At 39.5% G+C, this 25444-nt stretch overlaps 1 protein-coding gene across 11 annotated transcripts in view; it reads right to left on the reverse strand.

Annotated features, from left to right (window-relative positions):
* The window catches only part of LOC148354133 (neurexin-1a-like), a 370466-nt gene that overhangs the window by 50111 nt on the left and 294911 nt on the right, over nucleotides 1–25444 (reverse strand). For all 11 annotated transcript variants that reach the window (XM_088351405.1, XM_088351402.1, XM_088351398.1 and 8 more), the window contains one exon: nucleotides 12719–12890. In XM_088351405.1, coding sequence (XP_088207531.1) covers nucleotides 12719–12890 — 172 coding nt within the window. The remainder of the gene's footprint in view (nucleotides 1–12718; nucleotides 12891–25444) is intronic.

The following is a 25444-nucleotide window of genomic DNA, read 5'->3' on the forward strand; positions in this document are numbered from 1 at the left end:
TATCCAACAAATTAGGCCTACATTAATGGGGGTTAAGTCATCCTTTAGGTTAATAGAGACACAACGTTACAACACATTTTAAAATGCTTTTAGTGGGAGTTGCGCATATGTCCTTTCAAAATAAACAGCAGGCACATTTATATGTTACGTCAGCCTTAGTTGTTGGTTTGGAAAAGAGGAGAAATAACACAATCATGTCATGAATAGACTCCCGGACAAGAGATCAACGTCCGTCTTCGGCGTGTAGAACATTCGTCATTACAAGTATTCAATCGGGGAAAAATACAAGCAATTCTATGTAGATAAGCACAGTGTGTACGTTTCGTAATGCAATTAAAAAGGGTTTGACAAAAGCTACAAGTCCACTGACTTTGTCTGCACCGTGCGTTTTGTTCAAGGACCCCAAAAAAGCATGAATAGATAAATGAATTTTTATGTGAATTTCCCTGCAGGGATGAATAAAGTATCTATCTATCTATCTATCTATCTATCTATCTATCTATCTATCTATCTATCTATCTATCTATCTATCTATCTATCTATCTATCTATCTATCTATCTATCTATCTATCTATCTATCTATCTATCTATCTATCTATCTAAATAAATAAACTCTTATCGAAATAAAAAAAATAGATCATAATGCAGCAAAATGCATAAATACATATGTTAATAACCCCTCAAAGGAGGGGAAAATAGATATCATTGCAGTAAAAGGTATAGATAAATACATAAACCCCAAAAATATGGCACAAAAAGACACAAATAATCCAGCAAAACGCATAAATGAACGCCTAAAAGAAAAAAAAACATACAAATGCAGTAAAAAGTATAAAAAAAAAATAAACAAACCCTAGAAATAAGAAAATACATAGAAATGCGTTGCAATGCTTGAATAAACCCCCAAAAAGGGAAAAAATACTTAATAAATGAATACATACATCAATATTCAATTAACATAGATAACAATAAATCAATAAATAAATAAATCTAATACAAAATAATACAAATGTAGTTCAAAATTGAAATATACCTAAAGGAAAGAAGTACATAAATAATAAAGAAAGAAAAAAACATGTGGCAAAAGCATTTATAATGATTATAATAAATCTAAATAAATCGAATAATAATAGTACATCTTGTTAAATTGAATCAAATAATCTGAAATTAAATTAAAACAATAAAAATCTAAAAACATTTTTAAAAAATGCATTCCCAAATAAATGAATAAACCCTGAAACCAAATATAAATAAAGACAGGGTAAAAACATTAAAATATTAAATTAAAGGAACAAAAAACAAGTTACTAATAAATGAAATCAAATATAAAATAAGATGAAATTAAAAGCCCAAAAATATATAAATACATGAAAAAAAATAATAAACAAATAGATTAATAAACACCTAAAAACACAGTGATCGTGGAAACATTTACAACCATATTCAGTTAAAATTAAATTTAAAAACAAAACAAAATGTATATTCAAGACTGTAACAAAAAAACACAATTTTCTCCCTCGACCCTTGCTCTCAGCAATAGTCGATCGGGGATAATAGATTGTGATCAAAACAGTGCAGTGCATTTTAAGCAGGCCGCAATATTACACATCAGTGGCCATGACTAGAGGATCGCAGCCTAAACCGTGCATTTTATTTGATTTGGGACAGAACGGCACACTTCCTGGAGAAAATTACCTTCTGCCGGTCCCTACTAGCAGCAACACGGATTAGGAGTAATGGATTGGAGGGACCCAAGTGCAATTTATTTAATGTTGTAATGACTACCAAAAAAAGAGCTGCCATGCCCAACAAAAGTATGCTCTGCCGGCCCCCACTTGCAGCAATACACTGGGTTTACAGAGTAAATGAAATTAGCATGTGATTGGGGATAATGGATTCTGGCGGCACGAGTGCAATCCACTCTAAGGTGGGAGGAAGAGCAAAAATAGCTTACAGGCCCCACGAGAATGTACTCTCCCGGTCCCCACTCGCAGGAATACACTGGGTTTACAGAAAAAATTAAATTGTTATTATAATGTAATTAAAGACAATCTTGAATCTTGACTATGTGATTGGGGATAATGGATTCTGGCGGCATGAGTGCAGTTCACTTTTAGGTTGAAGAAATAGTAAAAAATCGATTACAGGCCCCACAAAAATGTGTCTGACGGCCCCCACTCGCAGCAATACTCTGGGTTTACAGACATAATGTAATTGGCATTATAATGTAATTAAAGACAATCTTGAATCTTGACGATGTGATTGGGGATAATGGATTCTGGCGGCATGAGTGCAATTCACTTATAGGTGGAAGGAACAGCAAAAAATTGCTTACAAGCCTGACAAAAATGTGCTCTGCCAGCCCCTACTAGCAGCAATACACTGCGTTTCCAAAGAAAACTTCTTTGGCATTTTAATGCTAATGTGACTAAAGAAAATCTTGAATCTTGAGTACGTGATTGGGAATAATGGAACTGGCCAAGTAGCCAGAGATCACAGTATTTTTAATTTCTGTTTTTATTTTTCGTGTATTCGTATCTGTTCACCTGTTTCTATATGTTTTATCTTTTAATTGCATTTTGATATTCATTTTCACTTCATCTGGCCTGTTTTCGCCTCACCCTTTAAACCAGATTCATCCGCGGGTCCGTCCCCTTTTGTCCGAGCCGCTAAGTTCTCCGTGTCTAAAGAGTGAGCGAGTGCTTTCCCTCTGCGCTATTGTCTGCTCAGATTGAACCGGGTCCGCTCCATTCTTCTTGCAGATCCGCAATGTTTGTTCCATCAATTCGATTAATTCACCGAGTGCAGATTAAATATCTACTAGCTAACAATGGCAGACAGGAACACAGAGACCTGAGGAAAAAAAAGGTCCTGGAGGTGAAAAGTCCCCGAAACGTTTTTTTCGTCTTTTTCTCATCACATCAGCTTGAATGCCGACAAAAGCTTTGAAAAGGGATTTAAAAGTCGTCTGCGGGGTTTGTTCGATCTGCCTTGCCGATTGTGTGGGTTTTTTACCGGGTTGTTTGCCGCCATTTTTCGTTTTTTTCGTCATATATCTAACTTTATTCTTCAGACTTACTCAACCTTTCAAGGTAACCTGTCAAGAATCAGAACAGGAACAGGACCCAATCGCGTGACGTTCTCACACAAGCCTTTTATTTTACAGGAAATGGGGAGTCATGCACGTTAAGAAGCCGGTCTGGTGTGGAAGGACAGTAAGGGACAGACAGGATTGACAACAAATCAGGATATCAATAACTAACGGGAGGAACTAGACGGGAACGAAAACTGGAGAAAATAATAAACAGGACCAGAGTAGACGGAAACAAAACTGGAACCCGAAATTAAAGAGGAAAAAAATAAACGGGAACAACACCGGTCTTGAAGATATCAACAGGAAAACAGGGTCAGAGTCAGAACCCATGTCTTGTGGGGCAGAAGTTCGTTTGACGGGCTGACAAAAAAGCAAGAGACCGCTGAGCTTAATATAGAAAGAAAGCCAATCTCTCAACGAGCTGCAGCTGGCACCACACGGGCGGGGCCAATTGGGCACCATGGCAACCGTGACATAACCGTGTCTATTATGCAGTCCAAAAACGAATTTCATCCAATTCTTAACAAGTTCTAGGAGACGAATAAACAAGTTTATTCTGGTCTTAAAATTGGACCCCTGCAAATGAGATTGCATAGGATACCAGTTCCTAATTTTGACTATTATACCTCCCTGTTCCCTGTTGTTTTGGCTATTATAAACTGTTTAAATTATTGTATTTTTCGACCAATCATGCGGTTCTTTGACCCCCACGCCTTTTCAGGGCGACTCTGCTTTTGTGTCCAAGGACATTTGTTGAAATATATCCTTGCCTAAATCATAATTTTGTATTATTCAGCGCCTCCGAGTGGTAAAAAAAAAGGTAATTCCTCAAAAAAGCGATATTAATTGGAATATTGAGCCAAAATGTGTGAACTATCACATAAACGCTCATTTTTTTAAATACTTATAGGTTAAGAAATTCAGATTTTTTTTTACATAACATGAGCCTCGCTAAAAGAGACATAATTGTCCGCCATCTTGCTGTTACGGGTTCCCAAAAACCCCAAAAAGTTTAAAGGAAAAATGGAAAAATGAAACGGTGCGTTTTGGTAACATTGAGTCTCTGGTATTTGTATTCTTTCTTGTGCTTTTTAGCACTTGTTTATGGTTGCACTACACAATACAAAAACATCTAGGGGGTCATATAATACACACTGTTAAAGCTTAAATGATCATGTTTCCTAAACTGACACTATAGTTTTCTTATTTTAAGTTATTTATTTTGATTAATAATGGTATAATAATGTTTTTTTTTTATTTTTTTCTATGTTTTAAAGGAGTTTTACTCCATTTTTATATTGTTTTTCTAGAAAATAAGCTCCAGACGAAACACATTAGATTGACTATTATTGCAGAATATTGTTTGTTTTTTACTATTATGCACTATTTCAGTCTCTGTTACCTTTGGCCAATCTTGTTGCTGTTCTTTGATGCGCACACCCTTTAGGGCAGATCTGCTTTTGTAACCTAGGGGATTTATAAAAATAGATCAAAGTAGGGTTCTTAGAACAGGCTGTAATTTCCTATCTTAGGTTTAGGCTTGCTCCCTGTTTCTCCTTACAATTTTGAAATCCATTGATGTCTTCTCTTTTTATTTTGAGCGTCTACTACAATTTTAATTTATCAACTGCTAATGGTTCTGCCGATCTGATTAATCTGGATACAGTAGACCCCTGATATAAGATGTACCCGCTTAATGACGTTGTCAATATGGAATACGATTCTTTAAGTCTCTCTTTACAGCATTTTTCCCCACTTTACGACATAAACAAGTTATTTTGTCCAACTTGTATGTGTGGTTACATTTCCAAGAGGCATTATGAAAACACAAATATGCTATTGACTGAACTACCTCCCACAATGGCTTTCTTTTTATCCGGTTCAGAATCCCTTGTGCTCTGTAAATACTTTTTGAATAGGCAATACAATACTGTTTTTTTTTTTTTACTGTATTTATTCGCTTTAAGTACCAAAGATTTGCAGTGAGGCTGAAGTCAGAAAACACAATAACCATGGAAACAAACACGTGCTTATGTAAAAATACAAAGCGGGCTCGGAACTCACTACCTTCGATAAAGAATATGGCTGTAACCAATCCATGATTGGGACTATTATTAAAAATAAGGAGGCAATAAGGCGTAGAAATCTTCTAAGGGTATTGACATCCTCTTAAGTTTTCAAATCCATTTTAATTTTAATCTGCAGTTTCTTCCCTAGCTGAGAATCCACCCGCTACTCCGCTTGACCAGCTCTAGTCATTTCACACTAACGTAAATAAAATGTCCTTTCTCTTTTACATGTATGCTTATTTTTAAGGTTATTTAATCATAAGTGGTACTTACTGTATATTTTGTTATTTTCATGGTTTGATCAAGTGTCCTGGGTTTTTTGTCAGTTTTCTAACCCCTGCTATTTCGGGGGCTTCACTTTCCCCCACCTCAAAACAGATTTGTGGCATATCCCGGGGGTCTACTGTCATTGAATCCATTTCACCATTGGCTTTCAGCTTGAGTCTCTGAAGTTGAGTCCAACTTTTGTCCTTCTGTTGTTGCCTTTTTCTTTTTTTTTTAGCAAGCCAGAAAAGCCTAGAGAGGGGTTGGCAAGAAGCGGCTCTGGAGCTCTTTGGTGATTCCTAGTGGCTCTCTGGCACTTTTTCAAAAATGATTGATAATGGAAAATTATGTTTTTTTTTTTAGAAAATATATAGAGTATGTATGTACAACATGTTTAGCCTTCCTTATAAGGCTTATATAAAGATTTTATTTTTTTCCCGGCTTTTTTGTGGTCCAACATGGCTCTTTCAACATTTTGGGTTACCAACCATGGGCTAGAGCAACGGTCTCCAGCGTGGGCACCAGTGAGCCCCCTAACGACAGTCGAGGTGCCCACGGACCTGTTCTTAAAATAGCTCACCCTGCCGGGTCATTGTGATTTTCTAGAAATAGTATTATTAGTATTGGTTGACTGACTCTATTTTACCCTATTTTTAATATTTAACCTGGTATTAATACTGTAACAACATAGAAATAACATGGAAAGTTTAAAAAATAAAATCCAGTTCATGGGCTTCATTGCCAATAAACAATCTATTCAAGTATACATAATTATTTCAAAGCAATTATTTAAGAGATTAGAATTAGATTTGTACATTAAAAATGATTTATTCATCGTTTTATTGATTTATTTTACAGGAAATATGAAGAACTAAATTCCAATCAATGTTTTTTTTGCTCGCTATTTGGCTACTTTTTTAGCATTGTAGCTCGCTATCGTCCCACCTTTTTAGCTGTTTAGCAAGTTATCTATGTATCTTTTTTCATTTTTTCAATCTAGCTAACCTTTTTGCTAATTATCAAGCTACAATTTTATTTTCCTTTTAGCTATCTATCTAACTTTCTCTTACTTTCTGTCCAGCTATTAAGTTGGCCTTTTTTTCTCTTTTAGCTAGTTATCTACCTCCCATTAGTTGTTCCTTTTAACCCGTTTTCCTTTCTAGCGAACTATCAAGCTACTCTTTTTGCTATTTAGCAAGCTATATTGCTAACTTTTTTGCTAGTTATGAAGTTACAATTTGGCCTTTTTTTCCAGCTAGCTGAGATGGCTTTCATTAATTTTCTATGTTGGTATTTAGTTTTTTTCTTCTTCTTTTTTTAGCTAGCTATCTAGCTCCCATTAGTTCTTTTTAACCTGTTTTGATTTCTAGTTAACTATCAAGCTACCCTTTTAGCTATTTTGCAAGCCATCTAGCTAAGTTGCTCTTAGTAAAAAATGCATATCAAACTGGGTGCCCCTTGTGCTGATTTTGAACAAAAAGTAGCTTGATTCTCGATAATGGTTGGATACTGCCTAGAGCAGGGGTGTCAAACAGGAATTTAATCCGGCCAACGAGAGAATGCTCAGAGAAGCGCAAGAGAAAAATGATCTGCCGGTTGAAATATGTCCACTTGATGTTGCCAAAGCCAAGTGCCTCTCACAAGCACTCTGTACTTGTATTTGTTTCTCTCTCTCTTTTTGCCTCCCCTTTTCTCTCACTCTCTGTCTCTCTCTCTTTCACTCTCTATGTCTCTTTTTTTCTCTGTTTTTGTTCCTCCTTTGTCTCTTTCTCTCTCTGTGTCTCTTTACCTTCTATTGCTCTCTCTTCCTTTTTTCCGTTTCCCTCTTTCTCTCACTCACTTTACCCTTCTCACTTTCTCCTCTTCTCTCTTTCACTATCTTTCTTTCCCCCTCTCTCACTATTTCTCTTTTTATCCCTTTTGTTTTATCACATTCTCTCTCTTTCTCCATCTCTGTCACTGTCTGTCTCACTGTCTGTCTCACTGTCTGTCTCACTGTCTCTATCACTGTCTCTCTCACTGTCTCTCTCTCTCACTGTCTCTCTCTCTGTCTCTTTCACTGTCTCTCTCACTGTCTATCACTGTCTCTCTCACTGTCTCTCTCACTGTCTCTCTCACTGTCTCTCTTTCTCTCTCTCTCACTGTCTCTCTCTCATTCTATTTCTCTCTCTCTGTCTCTCTCTCTCTCTGTCTCTCTCTGACGGTCTCTCTCTCACTCTCTCTTTCTCTCTCACTGTCTCTCTTACTGTCTCTTGAACTGTCTCTCTCTCTCTCTCTCTCTCTCACTGTCTCTCTCTCTCTCATTCTCTCTCTCTCTCTCTCTGTCTCTCTCTCACTGTCTCTCTCTCACTCTCTCTTTCTCTCTCACTGTCTCTCTCACTCTCTCTATCTCTCTCTCTCTCCCTCTCTCTCTCACTGCCTCTCTCACTGTCTCTCTCACTGTCTCTGTCTCACTCTCTCTCTCTCTCTCTGTCTCTCTCTCTCTCTCTCTCTCTCTCTCTCTGTCTCTCTCTCTCTCTATCTCTCTCTCTAACTGTCTCTCTCACTGTCTCTGTCTCACTCTCTCTCTCTCTCTCACTGTCTCTCTCTCTCTCTCTCTCTCTCTCTCTGTCTCTCGCTCTCTCTCTCTCTTTGTGGTACCCTCTCTTTTTCTCTCTCTCTCTCTTTGTCCCTCCCCCTCTCTTTTTCCTCTCCCTCTTTTTCTCTTATTTCTCTCTCTTTTTCTTTCTCTGTAATCTACTAGTCCGGCCCCGGGGAGAATGTTTGTTCTATCGTGTGGCCCCCGAGTTAAAATGAGTTTGAGACCCCTTGGCCTAGAGCTAGAACTCGCTTGGATTTCAGCAAACTATCGTCCCGTCCGTGCACTTTCCGGCATCCGCTTTCCTTCCCGGTCTCTTCATACCACATTCCAAACTCTCTACCTGCAGCCCCAGCAGGTACAAAAGAGAACGGAGGGAACAAAAATACAGCCCTGATGAAAAAAGCGAACCCCTACCTCCACCCCTCTCTGCATCCTGCAAATCAGGAGTGAAGGTGAGATGGATAGAACGAGCAGGGGTGGTCAGCCAGAGGTAAAAGGTACACGCAAAAAAGGGGGGGGGGGTCATTTAAGTGCAGCGTGTAGTGATAAGAGTAAAAAGAAGGCAGCCAGGCGTTTATTATCTGTGTGCGCAGTGCGTGCTCATGGGCTAGCGTAATAGGATGCCGCATGGCGCCCTGAGGGCCTGCCAGCGCCATTGTGTTGCTATTACTTTCATGGCCAATACACTGGAGAAGAGGAGGAGAAGCCAAAACACCCACCCCCCTGCTACCACCTTTTTTTTAGCTTGTTTTTGTTGCTGCCCGGCCTTTTTGTGCGTAGAGCAAAGCGGAGCGGGAATAAAAAGCGAGAAATGCTGCAAATTTGAATTTTCCCGGGAGGATAATGACGCTTAAGACCCCTCACACTTAATACCATTAGATATTGCCATTGTCTGCAGAACGGCGCTGTCCTGCTACCCACCTAAACTCGTTTTCAGTGTTTTCGAGTCATGGGACCAGTCATGAGAGCCAATTTTATCTTTGCAAGTAAGAAAAAGCATGCTGTAACTATAAAATACATCCATATCACTAGGGGGCAGAAGATTGCATTTTTTTTTCTTATTTTTCTACTAATTATCTGTAGATGGGGTAGTGCAGTACAATACAGGATAATCATTTTGGTTCATAATTATACTTTAATGTAGGATTGCACAACATATTTTTAAAGAGTTTTACAATTTTTGACCCTTTTTTTTTTAAGTATTGCGATAGTTTTATCTTGTTTTTCTTGAAAAAATACATTTAAAATATGATTATCAACCTGTGAAAAAATGTTTCTATTACATTCTAACTTCTTCTGTTTTGTTTTGTCAAAAACGTTTAAATCAGCATAGTTTTTCCTAGTTGAATTATTTTCAATCATCATTTTTCTCTAATTTAAGATTTTGTGATCTTTTTATCATTTTTTTATCCTAGTTTGACTATAGTTTTAATCTTTTCTTTAAGTTTTACTAGTTTTATATTGTTTTTTAAGTTTTACTTATTTTTTGTATCCTTTTTCAAGTTTTACTATATTTTTATTCTTGTTTTAAGTATTACTATAGTTTTATATTTTTTATGAAGTTTTACTTATTTTTTGTATTCTTTTTTTCAATAGTTTTTTTTAAGTTTTACTATAGTTTTATATTTTTCTCGAATTTTACTGATTTGTTGTATGCTTTTTTCAAATTTGACCATGGTTTTATTCTTTTTTTTAAGTATTACTATAGTTTTATATTTTTTCTCAAGTTTGATTGATTTTTTACTGTAGTTTTATTCCTTTTTTCCTTTATTCTAAATCTTATTTTTAAGCTTTACTTTGTTTTTACCCTTGTTTCTAAGTATTACTAGTTTTATCCTGTTTTGCTTGAATAGAATACAATACTTTTATCTTTTTTACATTACTATATTTTTTTTATTTTTCCCCACATTTTACTCTAGGCTTATCTTTTTTCGAGTTTTACATTGGGATCGTTGATATTTCTGCCCATCTGTGCTGCCTTTCCAAACACTTCTGTGTCTTTTGTCCCCAATAAAACATTTGTATTAATCCAGACTTGAGTTTGTGGGTTTTTCATTGTGTGATGATTCAGCGCATCACCCTCCAAAGGGACCGGTAATGCTCTCACCTGCATCACATTTTCCACACTGACTGCGCTGACAGCCTTCTTCATCAGATCGTTGCTCTTAAAACCGTTCCTGCCTGCCCAATTCCTTGACTGCCTGTCCCCCGTGCCATGCCCCCGAAAGACTTTCGTTATTCCTTTAGCTGTGAGTTTTTCTGGACTGTATTTTGCTTTTGCTCTTGTTTCTTTCCTCCCTATGCGGAGCGCTTTTTGTTAAATCCCTTTACCTTCCTAAAAACTGTCAAGGCTCCTCGTGTGTCAGCATTGAGGTTTTACAGATAAGCCTAATACATTGCCTGTTATCTGCCCTCCTCCCTCCGTTGGAGCGCCTTTTGTTATTTCCCTTGACAACTTCTGGTGTGTGTTTTGCATTTGGATCTTTTACGTCAAAACATAAAGAAAGTTAACACATAATGATAGTAAAAATATTGTACATTTTGAGTAATAATGCTCCCGTTAAGAATTCTATGATCGATGTAAGCAACAACACAAAATTGACGGGTTTCTGAAATGTTTTCTGACTTCACCACTGAGTTTTATGCTAGGTGTACCAGCATTATGGAAGGAGAAGCTAGTCATTCTCCTCGTGCCTTGCACATATCAGGAAATTAGTAAACGATCTCCATAACGATTATTGATACTCAATGTCAGCATCGTGCTGTTTTCCTCCAAAAGTGCCATACACATCCGACTCCAGAAGCAAAATGTAGATCGCCAGTGGTCACACTTAAGAAGGAAAGGACGAGGTTCTTTTAATAAGATTATGACAACGGTAATCTAAGTCTCTGAAGAACGATTATCGCTCCGCTTTCGTAACGTGCCGGTTGGACTGGACAAGCGTCAATTTTTCTGTCTGCTCGGGCAGAGTATTAACAGCGTACATGCATACGTGTCAAATAGAAATGAGTGAAAACTGGCCTTGCGATTGGATGTATTTAGTCCGCAATGAAGCTAATGAAACAAAGAGAGTGGAGGGATCGCATTCTTGCAGAGGTTAGTACCAGGGTTTGTACGAATGCTTGAAATCCTAGAATATATTTTAATTTTAATGTGTTCTCAAGCATCACCTCCCCCCTACTAGCCACACCCAATAAGACAGCTCTATTTAGTTCTTTCGGCTCAGATATATATATTTATATATATATATTTTTTTTATATATTGCTATATTGATGATATTGATGATATATTATCAATGATATTAAAACATACAATTCATTTTTTGTTTTGTAGTTAGTAATTTCATATGTTTTTAAGGGATCCCTGAAAAACACATGGAATATAAATCGAAATATTCACAGATGTTAAAAAACATTGTAAAACACTAATTTCAGCTTTTTACACACTAAACAGATTTAAAGTCAGACGTTAACACAAAATCCCAGAAAATGCAAAACAATTCAACAAAAATTCACAATATTACCTCTTAAGTGCTGTAAACAAATAAATCAAATGCAAAAAATAACCGTTTATAATTCTTTTTTTTTAACAGATCTTCTGAAAAACACGCAAAAAAATATAAATTGAAACAATAAAGAAAAGGATTAGCAGTCTCTAAAATTGAAAGATTGAATGCACTCTGATTCAGTATATCAATATCATTAAAATGAGTCCAAATTTGTCTCATTTTTCTGCTTTTTTTCCTTTTTTGTCCTCCGTATTGAACTCAACTATTCCCCAACACCTACAGAGTCCTTCCTGTTTTTGTAGACAAGTGTAGCCAAGTTAAACATGCATTGTTGGAGCAGAATGGCAGAATTTATGTTAGTTTATAGCAGCCCATTGACACAAAAAGATCATAGAAGGGAAAAGCTCAATATAGCACAAAGTATGTGCTAGCAGCAATATAGCAACTTAATTTTAGTCATCAAAGTCAACAAAAAAAACGGCGCTGGATTCCTTCCCTTGAAAGTACTGGAAAAGTTGAAAATTTGAGTTGAAAAAAGCCTTGAAAAACTTGTGCTTGAATTTTGTACAAACCCTGTAAAAAAATGGCTCATGTGTATTAGTTGATGCATGGTCCTCCAAAAACCTTATATTATATTTTTCTTTTAGAAAAACATGAAAGATTCTAATTTGTCACCTAAAAATATTTTGCGGAATAATTCTAATAAAACAGAAACCTTGTTTTTGTTTCAATAACAAATTCTTTTCCTTTAATGTAACCGCCCAGAAACTGAGTTCATTCTTTAAGGGTGTGCATTTTTGGGTCCACAGTAGCTTTTGTCAAAACCTTTTTTTCAACTCGATAACGATAATAAACAATGAAACATTGCAATATCTTCACAGTAAATACAATCATGTTATTAACATGTAAGAGGTGCTAGAAGAATACCAGCGTTGGGCAAAGATTTCACTCTTATTATAAAAAACAATGCCAAAAATCACTTAATAGGTTCCAAACTCAATATATATGAGTAATTTTCATTTTATTTCAGCATTGAATTAAAATTTGGAAGGAAAAAAAAAGCAATTAAGAATCATGAAGTACTTTGTTAAAGACGGCACTGGTATTTTTCTACAAGATAACCAACAACATGACATCCTCAAACGATCGCATTTCAATTGTTGAATTAACGGTTAGCATTAGCGATAGCGCACGACTCACCTTGCGGGTATCGCTCGATGACCGGGAGGTCGTCCAATTGCAGAGTGGCGTTTCCGCCACTTCTGGTAAACTTGACTATGTGGTACTTCCCGTCGTTTACGAACTTGGACGTCTCCTCGATGTTGATGTCGTCCGTTCCGACGTTAAACACAACCGCGATGTTTCCTCGTTCCTGCAAAAACACAAAATGCGGGAGGTTTATATATATTTTTTTTATGAGTCAAAATGAAAAATTTCACGTTCTGACGACCCACAAATCTGAATATTGATTCCAAAATGCACAATAATGTAAACAGATAAAAAAAGAAAAAAAATCCACCTAAAAGCATTTCTGCATTGTTGGACCTTTCTTGTTGCAATCAATCTGTTTCGCCACATAATTCCCATTGACAAATGAATAGACCCGTACAATTATTTCCAATAGGGCTATGACCTTTGATTGACACCAATCTTAGCCAGTAGCTGGCTTTTTTTCACAGTCCACAGCCCGCACTGGCCTATAAGAGTGGGGCGGCAGTGGCTCAGGAGGTAGAGAGCTCGTCTTGGGATCAAGAGATCGCAGGTTTGAATCCCGGCTCCTCCGTGTTACATGTCGAAGTATCCTTGGGTAAGACACTGAACCCCTAATACCCCACATAAGCAGGTTAGCGCCTTACAGGGCTGCACGGCCACTATTGGGAAATATGAAGCACACTGTAAAGCGCTTTGGGAAGTCTTGACTTGAAAAGCGCTATATAAATGCAGATCATTTCATTTCATAAGGGCCTGTATTGATAAAATGGAGATTGTCTCCTTTACCACTGAATATGTTTAGCCAGTAGTAAACAATTCAAATTGTTATTGATACATTGGTTAGCCAATGCAATTCTGAACAGAACCCTGCGCAGATACTCACGAGGTATTCAAATAAGACCCCAAGATAAATGTGCGAATCATCTCTAGAGATTATGTCGAAATATTCTCTGACAGGTTACGAAAATTCCCCTTTTCTGATTTAGACCCTTCAATATCTTCTGCGGACAAAGGGACGAGCGTTGGGTCAACCATGCACACTGTCACGAGCCAGGACAGGAAACTGGAAGGAGAACCCAATCGCGTAACGTTACTCACAGTTTATTGGGGAGCAGAGGAATGAGCGCAAACTCGATTCTAGGATCGTTGGTCGCGGAAGTAGATTGCTCGGTACGAGGAAGTGGTCAAAATCAAACAGATCGGGTCGGGAACAAAACAAGATCAAATTCACAGGGCTTGGCAAACAAGAGCAAAAACACAGGCAAAACGGGGATTCACAGGCTCGGCATATCACAACAGAGTTTAGCAGGAGTTTTGCAGACGCTCCGATTCCATGGCAACCGTGACACACACCCCCTTGGGGCGTAGGCCCCCTAGGGCGCGATCGTTAGTCAGTGTTCCAATATATCATGCGTTGTTTGTCTTTCATACTTTGTTTGGCTAAGTCTAATTAGTGTGCCTGCCTTTCAAGTTTTGTTCTGTTAGAGCTTTTTGCTGTTGGAACGTTAGGTAGTCGTTCTATGCCCATGTGAGTATGTTCCCTGTTTTGTTCAGTTAGAACAGTTGGCATTCCAATACATCCCGTGTTGTCTGACTTTCATGTTTAGTTCAGGACGAGCTAGTTTGTGCTCCTAAATAGAAACTGAGGAGAGAAAAGATTTTGGAGTCGATCTTCCCGTGGTCGTTATTAATGTTTACACAAGCTTTGCTTCTTTCAGGAGGCAAAGAAACGAGTATTTGGTTGGACGCTAATGCTACATTAGCATTGCAGCGCTCAGCATGTCATTAGCCTGTCAGTGCAGCCAACATAGCTCTGAGTCCCGGGTTTTTTTTTTTTTGCGATAACTCGCTCAAATACAGACGCTCCCCTACTTACGAACATTCGAGTAACAACGATACATACGAACATTTTTTTCGGGATGTCGTAAAATATCCGGACATTGCTGTAAGTTAGATTGGTTAGTTGTAGTGTGTTTTTCAGTGTACAGGGCAGTCCTGTAGTGCTTCTTTCCACCACTACCGGCATGTGGCGCTGTGAGAGGTCACCCAGCATCCACCCCAAAGAAGAAATCTGGCTTCCTCTTCCTAGTTGCTGTGTAAACATACTACAGACACTGCCCTACTTACAAACAATTGTTCCTAAGTTGAATTTGTTTGTAAGTTGCTTCAGTGCTATATTTTGTATGTTTGAAGTTTATATACGTATGTTTAAGGCTTGTATAAGTAACCTGTATAGTTTTGAAACTGAAAAATAAACGTTTGATAAAATAATATACTCTTTAACGTTACAAAGCATGCTGAATGATAAATCATAGTACTGAAAAACAAAGCTACACATTAGGCGTTGACGTTCTGTGGTCTGTGCAGCCCTTTGACACTCCTTGCGATTAGGAGCATCACAAATAAACATGACTTGACTCTGAAGAAAAATAATGTGAAGTTTAACTTACTTTTGGAAGATTTCGGCGACTTCCGAAAAAAACGCAATCCAACCATTTTTCAACCGCATCAAGCTTTCTTATTCCACTTTTGTTTCAAAAGCCTCACCTCTTCTTCAGACTTTACATCAACCATATTGAATAGATGCCAGAGATATTAAACAATACAAATGTCAAAAGTTCTTAGCGCGCTGGAGATACAGTATAGTATGTTTACACACGAACTAAGAAGAGGATTTCTTCTTCAGGGTGGATTCTGGTTGTGAGCTATCACAGTGCCACACTACAGTACTGGCCTGTACTCTGAAACAAATGCATAATACAACTAACTAACTAATCTAACCCACAGCAATGTCCGGATATTTTTCGACATCCCTCAAAAAATGTTCAAATGTACCGTTGTTGGTAACTCGAATGTTCGTAAGTAGGGGAGCGTCTGTATACTCTTTCTCCAGCACGCTTAGAACATTTTTATGGTTCAATATCTCTCGCATCCATTTGACATGGTTAGTGTAAAGAAGAGGCAAGCCATTTGATTTGAAATGAAAGTGGAATAAGAAAGCTTGATGCGGTTGAGAAAATGGTCAGAACTCTTTTTTTCGGCCACTTTCAACCACGGAGGAGGAAGTCACTTAACTGTTGAAGCTCATTTTCTAAAAGTAAGTTAAACTTTACTTGTTTATCCTTATAGAGGATATTATTTTATGATTTTTTTTGTTTTTTAGTACAAAACAAAACAGGTTACTTCTACAAGCCTTAAACATATTTATACAAACCTTAAACATACAACATATAGCACTGAAGCAACTTATGAACAAATTCAACTTAGGAACCATTTCCCAGAGCCTAGCTTGTTCGTAAGTTGGGCAGCGTCTGTAGAAGCTTCTCAATACCTTCCGGTTTCTTGCTGGAGGACGATATTTAGAAAGTGACGGTGTCGTAAAACTCAACGCGTGAGGTCATTTGTGTCAGCCCGAGTGATTTTCTTGATGGAAATGGTTCGCGAAAGCGTCCCCGAGACGGCAGATGTGCATCGAGCTCACTCGTGCTCCCATTTTGAAAATCGAGTCCATGACTAGCGGCGCTAACATATTCCGAACGGACACGTTTGTATCGGAGTTCTTTGGTAAGTCTTCAGGGAGCGGGCCAATTAAAATGGTGTTTTAAATAGCTCCCGCCGATTTACTTTTAATTCTTCCTTTGGCCTTGTTAAGGTTTACGACTCGATTATGAATCTGAAATCGAGAACGATATTTGTATGTGAGAAAAGATCGAGAGCCCTCCAGGAACTTATCTGTGTGGGCAAAACATAATTTTTTAAAGAAATACTGAGCTCAAAAAGCCCGCCATCCGGTCCTATTACTATTACTACTAGCAATTATAGTCCTAACAATACAACTTCTAGTTACCAATACTATGACAACTATTACCAATATTTCTCCTATTACTACTAATTTGAAGATTGGTAATACTACAACTATTAATAATACTAATACTACCACTACTGCAACTAACACCAATCCTATTACTACATTTTTAACTCAAATAACACTAATACTACAAAGACTTCTAGTACTACTAATACTTATAATATCAATACCACAACGTCTACTATTACTAGCAATACTACAGTAGCGATTACTACTACAGCAACTAGTACTACTATATCCTTCTACTACAAATTATAAGAATACTCCTACTTTTAATAGTACTCCTAATGCTCATAATATGATTACTATTACTACTACTGATTTAAAAATTAATAATATGAAGACTACACTTTTTACAAATACAAATACGAATGCTATGGCTACTTTGACTACTACTATTGCTGTTACTACTACTGCGACGACCAATTATAATAACACTACTTAAACCTCTACCTCTAATCGTACTTCTAATGCTAATATTACGACGATTACTACTGCTACTACTACTACTTTGAAAAATAATCATAAGAATACTATAACTACTGTTAGTGTTAGTAGTATGAATAATAGTGACAACTACTACTACTAATACTACTACTACTACTACTCTACTACTACTATTACTACTAATTTCATTTGTTAATAATACTTAAATTACAGATATAACTAGTACAGTTAATAGTATTAACACTATGACTAATTCTACTGCAACTACAAGTCTAACTACCATGACTACTACTGCAACTAGTACTATTCCATCCACTACTACTACTACTACTACTACTACTACTACTACTACTAAAAACACCAATCATAAGAATTATAATTGTCATAGAAATGTTTGTGATAATGCTTTTTTCAATAGTAACAATAATATTAAATATAAATGATAATATGATGGGTAAGAATGTTAAATCTACAGAAACAATTTATGTGATATCAATCTGAGTAATAAGGTTAGAATGCATAACTATAATTATTATAATAGTAATCTAATGTCATGATTACTGATGCACGGCACCTCAGTCTGCTCCGTTGGTGCCAACAGCCATGGACGATGATTGGCTGCTGACCTCTTTTTAAACCCCCACCTTCCTGTCAACAATTGTCAGTTCGTCTGCGAACCTCAGCTACACGCTAGGCAAGCCCCTTTTGACTCCTGACTCTATCCTGCCCTGATTCCCGTCTGGTTCCCGGTGCCGACCTCTTTTCTGAACCCGTTTACGTTTTTGCTCCTCCGTCCCGGCCATCAACCTGTTTTTTTCTTCGCTCTCGACGCTGCCTCCGCTCAACACGGAAGTGCCACTTCCACGTTCCAAGCAATCTGCTACCAGTGACCAACGATCACCGGATTGTGGGTGCAAGTCCTTTCCTCCTTCTAAATAAAGCTGAGTAAACGAACGCTATTGGGTCCTGTCTCCGTTTCTGGCCAGTGACATCAAAACCGAATTTATGGAATTTGACATAACTGGAACACCTTTAAACTGTTTTGAAACACTGTTAAAAACTTTGGATTTTCCTCCTGATAACTTGCCTTGTAGTCTAGTTAAGAATGGTAATAATGCATGAAAATACATTTAATAAAGATTGAAGGATATTAAACATTTTACTATAAAGGATTTTGTACGATTAAATACAAGTTATATTTATCGAGCGCAATGAAGATTTTCACCGGGTGGCGGAAGTTCAATGACAGGTCACGCTGATCCGAATGCGGAATGTTTTGTTCAGTTCTGTTGATAACAGAACTCTGACGCGGTACGGCAGGCATTGTTTGGAGAAGTTGTTTTGATAAGCGCTCTGCTGATATGAGTTTTTCAGACATCGGGACGCTCTTCTCCGAGGTGAAGCCCACGTGGTGGGGGGCTTTCCTGGCACGCCCATGGGAGGAGCCGACACACCAGCTTGCAGAAAGACGTAGATCGAGAAAGGCAGAAGATCGAGAGAGAAGGCTTGACGGAGACTCGAGCGACACGAATTCGGCTAATATTCGATGGAGTTCACTTAGCTAAATTGAAATTAAATCTGCCCCCGTGTGAAAATGTCGGCTATTCTTGTCCATCTTTTTCCATCAAGAAACGAGCGCGCATTGTTAGATAACTAATTCGAACAATTTGGTAAACGGTACATTTTAATACTAAATTCCTAACTAGAATATAAAAATAATGATGATGATGATATTTATAAATATGATCAAAATGACAATATATATATATATATGAGTTATTTTGTCCAGAAATGTGTATGTGCATGTGTGAAATATTCTCCGGTGGAAAAATACTCAAGAAGTCAGACAAAGTAGTAAACGTGGGACAAAATGACTCGTTCCAGCATCACATTTTAGCACTAACTGCTTCTTCCAGTTGAGAAAAACGCTCCATTTTTACCAAAATGCACATGTATTAGCCTCACTCTCCATCTCGCTTTCTCGAATATCTCCCAGGCTCGTCGCCATGATTGATAGCTGCTTCTATAAACTGCGTTTGAATCCCGCAAACTCCGCACGGCCTACCGTGAGGGTACGGCCCCGCCCACAAAATCCTGCCTTGATTCATCCATCGCTCATCGAGCCGCAGTAATATAGCAACGGAGTTGGAGTTTTTTTCACGTTTTTTACGTCCTCGCAGCTGGAGGGCGGAGTATGCGCCATAGTAATACCGGTACTCGTTAAACGATCCCATCTGCGGTTGTTATATGAGTTGTTTCAGTCGTTTTAAAGACAAGACATGCTGGATTAGCGACTGGCTGTCTTTATTTATCTCGCCGATACAAACTAAAGTGAAATCTCGATACTCGTATCTGTACTGCATTGGCCCCGCAATGCCAATATCTGGCTCATCTGTCGAGAAAAACTATAGCGACCAGATGACGAAGGTGTCACAAACCAGAACAGGAAACAGGAAGCAGAACCCAATCGCGTAACGTAACTCACAGTTTATTAGGGAGAAGAGGAATGAGCGCACACTCGATCTGGGGACCGTTTGTCGCGGAAGTTGATTAATCGGAACGAGGAAGTGGGCGAGAACAAAACAGGAGCAAAAAACACAGGCAAAAACGGCCAGCAATGTTGACCGCAGTTTAAAATAAATGTGTACAAAAATAAATGTCACCAGTTCACCAGGTGGTGGCAGTAGCCCTATAACAACCGTCACCGTTTTCGACATGGCGACTGTAAAAAAACAAGAAAAGTTGACTGCGAGGGCAGAAAATGAGATTATTTTTTTTCACCAAAATCAGAAAAACTCTACCCCCAAAAAAGAACGGCCTGGGGAAAAAAACCCAATTGCGATTTTTCAGACCAGATTTTTAACAGAAAGGTGCATTTTCTGTGCTAGTTTACTTATTTTTGTGTGTACTTGATTAACGCCCTCGATGTATGAACTACCAGTACATGCCCTCTTCTATGCCTAGGGTTGAATGTTAGTGGGGAAAGAAAATCGAAATACAAATAGCATTATGTCATAAAAATGTTTTATAAAGAAAACCCGGAATACGAAAATATTATTAATTTTTGTTCCCACTGTCAGAACTAGAACAGGAACAGGACCCAATTGCGTGACGTTCTCAAACAACCCTTTTATTTTACGGGAAATGGGGAGTCATGCACGTTAGGAAGCCGGTCTGGCGTGGAAGGACAGGAAGCCAGAGACCAACGAGACCAATTCCAATTGCCCGAGTTGATATAGGACAGGTGGGGTCGATACCAGACAGGACGGGACCGACAAGATTGATAATGAAACAGGATATCGAAATTAAACAGGACAAACTAGACGGGAACGAAAACTGGAGAGAATAATAAACAGGACAAAAATAGATGGAAACAAAACTGGAGACTGAAATTAAACAGGAAAAAATAAACAGGAACAATACCGGACAGGAAAATCCAACAGAAAAACAGGACCAAGTCTCAGAACCCACGTCTTGCGAGGCAGAGGTTCATTGACGGGCTGACAACCGAAGCAAGAGAGCGCTGAGCTTTATCCAGACAGAAAGTCAATCTCTCAACGAGAAGCAGCTGGTGCACCACGGGTGGGGCCAATTGGACACCATGGCAACCGTGACACACACGGGCGCAGCCAATTGGGCGCCATGGCAACCATGACACCCACTTATGCATCCAAGAGTTAATACTAGTGACATGCTTTAACCCAGCAGCGCCGGTCCGTCAGACTGTTGAGAGATTTCAGTCTCTGGAGGTACCCTTAGAAGCAAGACGGCAGAGAATCATGCCAGCTCCCTCCAAATTTAATTCCCCCCTATGTTTCTGCTCAGACCCTTCGCTCTGAAAATGCCTGGTCTGCTAGTGATCCCAAGAGCCAAGAAGAAATCCGGAAGTTTGATTGCGTTCTCCATTCGGGACGATGTACGTGTACTGAAACATGGTCATCCTGGAAGGGGGATTACCCTCTTGTGTGGTCCCTTCTCAAGGTTTCTTAAATTCCTCATTCTGAGGTTTTGAGTTTTTCCTTGCCCTCGGGTAGGTTTTAGATCAGGGGATGGTGTAATAGTCTGTTCAGAGATGTCTTGGTATTAAGGGCGTCACAAATAAACATGACTTGACTTGACAAAGGCATGTCTGTATGATGTCATCAGTCATTGGTCCTGTTGGAGTCTTAAGTGGCCACTTTTGGAAACACCTAGACATCCTTCCATCCATTATCTGCACCGCTTATCCTCAGTAGGGTTGCGGGGGTGCTGGAGCCCATCCCAGCCATCTTTGGGCAGCGGGCAGGGGATACTCGCTCATTCACACCTCGGGACAATTGGGCCAGCCAATTAACCTGACAATTTTTGGAATGTGGGAGGAAACCGGAGTGCTCAAAGGAAACCCAACGCAGGCAAGGGGAGAACATGCAAACTCCACACAGGTAGGCTGTGGTAGCTGGACTTGAACCCTGAACCTCAGCACCATGGGGCTGCGCACTAACCACCCACTCGCCGTGCCGCACGCCTAGACATACCCTTATAAAAATGCGTAAAATACCAATGTTTAATTTTCCTGGCAGGTTTGAAGTGGTTGCCATTTTGTTTATGTTCAAGAAACTTTGTCCTGTACTTCCGCAATATTTTTCCCGTTCGACTACTTCGAAACCCGAAACTTTCGTATGTCGAGACATCGGTCCGTAGAGGTACCGCTGTAGTTCTAAAAGGTCAACCGTAACAAGATTGAAACTAGCAACTGTTTATTGGTTTCATTTTATTGCCGGAACAGAAAAGTAATTTACCACAACGTCCATCCTCTCATTTTATCGCGAATACCTCAGCGCTCGTATAATGACCGCGACGGCGCTCGGACGCCATTTTATAGCTCGTCGGGCTAGCGCGCGGCTCCGCTAGCAGGTGGTGTCGCGCCTCCCTTAAGTACGACGGTGTACGTGTAGAATGTAGGTACACATGTGGGATCATAACACTCTCCCCTCCCCCTGTCTCAGAGGCTAAACGTTGACGTGTAGCAAGGACGCCGGGGCCATTCTCTCCATCTTATCTTTTAATTACCCCTGGCAGTCTTCTGCTTTTCCTTTTTAAGCTTTGTTAATGAAATTATAGAGCTAATGGAAGAATTAAGCACGAGAATATGACTCCCCCTCCCCCCCAGCTGCCATTTTTACTTGAATTTCTGCTCTGTGGACTGTACATTATGCAGTTATTATGCGGTTAGTCATCCATCTCCCAGCTATTATGGTTTAGTCTCACAGTACGTATGCATTCATTGAGATTTGATTCATGAAAGAAGTGAATTGATAATTAATCTTAATGTTAAAAGAGAAAATCCATAAAAGAGAGATTTCATAACTCCCATCACAATATTATATGATCCTAATCAAGATAAATTACCAAGTAAGTGTACTGCAATCCCTCGTTTATTGCGGTTAATGGGGACCAGAACCTTATGCGGAAATCTGTATGTAGCACCCCCCACTCACAGCAATAGACGACCGGGGATAATGGATAGAGCCACACGGGTGTTGCTGATATGATGCAGAAACAAAAGAATAAAAAATAGTCGAGCGGGGATAATGGATAACATCCGTACAGGTGCTGTTCATTTTAAACGTAAATGGTCAATGGCATACATTAAAACAGCGCTTTTCAAGTAATAGAATATGTCCCAAAGCGCTTTAGACTTCCCCATTCACACACACACTCACATATCTATGGCCAGAGGCAGCCATGCTTGGTGCCTGGGGGCATTGGGGGTTCAGTGTCTTGCCAAAGACACTTCGACATTTCAGCTGGGAATCGAACCTGCGACCTCTTGGTCCCAAAACGAGCGCTCTACTTCCTAAGCTCCACCACACAGAACACAAATTTTCTCTGTCCATGTCAGGACCGGGGCAGGGAGCAGAACCCACTCGCGTAACGTTACTCACAGCTTATTGGGGAGAAGAGAAAGGAGCGCACACTCGATCCGGAGATCGTTGGTCACGGGGAGTAAATTGCTTGTGATGCGGAAGTGGTCAAAATCAAACAGATTGTGGCGAGAGCAAAACAGGAGCAAAAACACAGGAAAAAACGGAGATTCACGGGGCTTGGCAAAACAAGAGCAAAGACACAGGAAAAGGGGAGATTCTCAGGGCGTGACGTTTCAAAAAAATGTTTCGCAGACGCTCCGACAAAAACGGCTCTCAGGACAGCGTTTAACAAGTGACAGGGAGCAATCTGTCAACGCATTTCAGCTGGTGTCCATGAGCGGGGCCAATTGGGCGCCCTGGCAACCGTGACAGAAGCTGGCGCCCAATTGGCCCCCGCCGTGACAACACGGGTGTTGTTGATTTGAAGTAGAAACACCGGGTTGAAAATAGTCGAGCAGGGATAATAGATCACGGCCGTACAAGTGCTGTTCATTCTAAATGTAAATGGTAAAAGGCCTACATTTAAACAGCGCTTTTCAAGTAATAGAATATGTCCCAAAGCGCTTTACACTTCCCCATTCACACACACACTCACATATCTATGGCCAGAGGCAGCCATGCTAGGTGCCTGGGGGCGTTAGGGGTTCAGTGTCTTGCCAAAGACACTTCGACATTTAAGCCGGGAATGGGACCTGCGACCTCTTGGTCCCAAAATGAGCCTTCTACTTCCTGAGCTCCGCCACACACAACACAAATTTGCTCTGTCGGCTGCAGATAATATTTATTTTAAAGCAACAATTCTCACAAACATTTGAAAGGAACAACTACAATACCCATTAGTACCCGGAATTGTGGTCATGTGACCGTGCCTAGTCTAAACATTAGCGAACTGCAAAACTGAACTAAAACAGCGAGCTCACAGAAATAACAACATTCACTGGAGCAAAATTAAGGAGGACTTTTAATACTGGTGTGTCACGGTTGCCACGGCGCCCAATTGGCCCTGGCTATTGACACCAGCTGAAACTCGTTGACAGATTGCTCCTTAGGACTACTTAAACGCTGTCCTGTGAGTCGCCTTTTGTCAGAGCATCTGAAAACTCCTGCTAGACTCTGTTGTGATATGCCAATGCCTGTGAATCCCCGTTTTTGCCCGTGTTTTTTGCTCTCGTTTTGCCAAGCCCTGTGAATTCCCGTTTTGCCTATGCTTTTGCTCTTGTTTTGCCAAGCCCAGTGAATCTCCATTTTTGCCTTTGTTTTGCTCCTGTTTTGTTCTCGCCTCAAGCTGTTTGATTTTGACCACTTCCGCGACCAACGATCCCCGGATCGAGTGTGCGCTCCTTTCCCTTCTCCCCAATAAACTGTAAGTAACGTTACGCGATTGGGTTCTGCTCCCTGTTTCCTGTCCTGGTTCGTGACATGGTGATGTTTCGCTTTGCCTAACGGACGCTAGCATTTTAAGTTCTCTTGACTCGATCTCCTACGCGCATTAATGAATTCCGGAAGCTGAGTTGTGCAGATTTTGGTTTAAAAAATAATCTCATTTTCTGCCCTCGCAGTCAACTTTTCTTTTTTGTTACAGTCGCCATGTCAAAAACGGGGACGGTTGTCACAGGGCTACTGCCACCACCTGGTGAACTGGTGAAATTTATTTTGTACATATTTATACTCAGGGTTGGGTAGGGTTACTTTAACTGGATTACTTTCAAATACTTTTTGATTACTCCAATACCAAATATGATAATAAAGACAAAAGAGATTAAATATGAATACAATTACAAAATTTTGTGCAGGCTTGGGGAGTAACGGAATACATGGAACAGCAAAAATGATGTTAGCAAGCTGTTTGGATTTATTTTCATTTTGTTTCTGTCGCATTTAATGTTAGTTTTGCCGGAGATCAAAGACATCAAAGCCAGGAAAGAAAGCTTACCATGTGTTGTGAGTCATCATTTTATTCATATTTAGTTTCCTTTGTCTTTTATTAGCATATTTGGTATTGGAGTAATCCAAAAGTCATTGAAAGTAATCAAGTTAAAGTAACCCTACCCAACCCTGTTTATACTGTGGTCAACATTACTGGCTGGACAGTAAAATTGTAATCGCGGGCCGTATGTGGCCCGCCGGCCGGACTTTGGACTTGCCTGACTTAGGGTTAGCTCTTAAATAATACCTCCGGTTCTTTAAACGGGGATCGAAAGAAGATGAAAAAAGTAAGAAACACATAGGAAAAATAAAAGCGTCAGAAATGGCCTATTTCTTGAGAAAATGACATGGGTCCTGGAAGGCTGTCGGCTGACATTTTCCATCAAGAGAGGTCAAGGTATATCTTCAATTTCATTCTGTCTCACTCCGAGAAATCAATTCAGCTTTAAGGTGATTCTGCCGTCTGTCCGCTTGTGACATCTGGCGAGCGGTCGAGGGGGGGATGGGTTTTAGGGGTGACCTTAAGCTCCGTCGGGACCTCCTCCTGGTCCCAAAGCCTCACTGGAT

Source organism: Urocampus carinirostris, chromosome 13 (assembly GCF_059441175.1).
Source record: "Urocampus carinirostris isolate Australia breed hairy pipefish chromosome 13, RoL_Ucar_1.0, whole genome shotgun sequence".
Classification (NCBI taxonomy): domain Eukaryota; kingdom Metazoa; phylum Chordata; class Actinopteri; order Syngnathiformes; family Syngnathidae; genus Urocampus; species Urocampus carinirostris.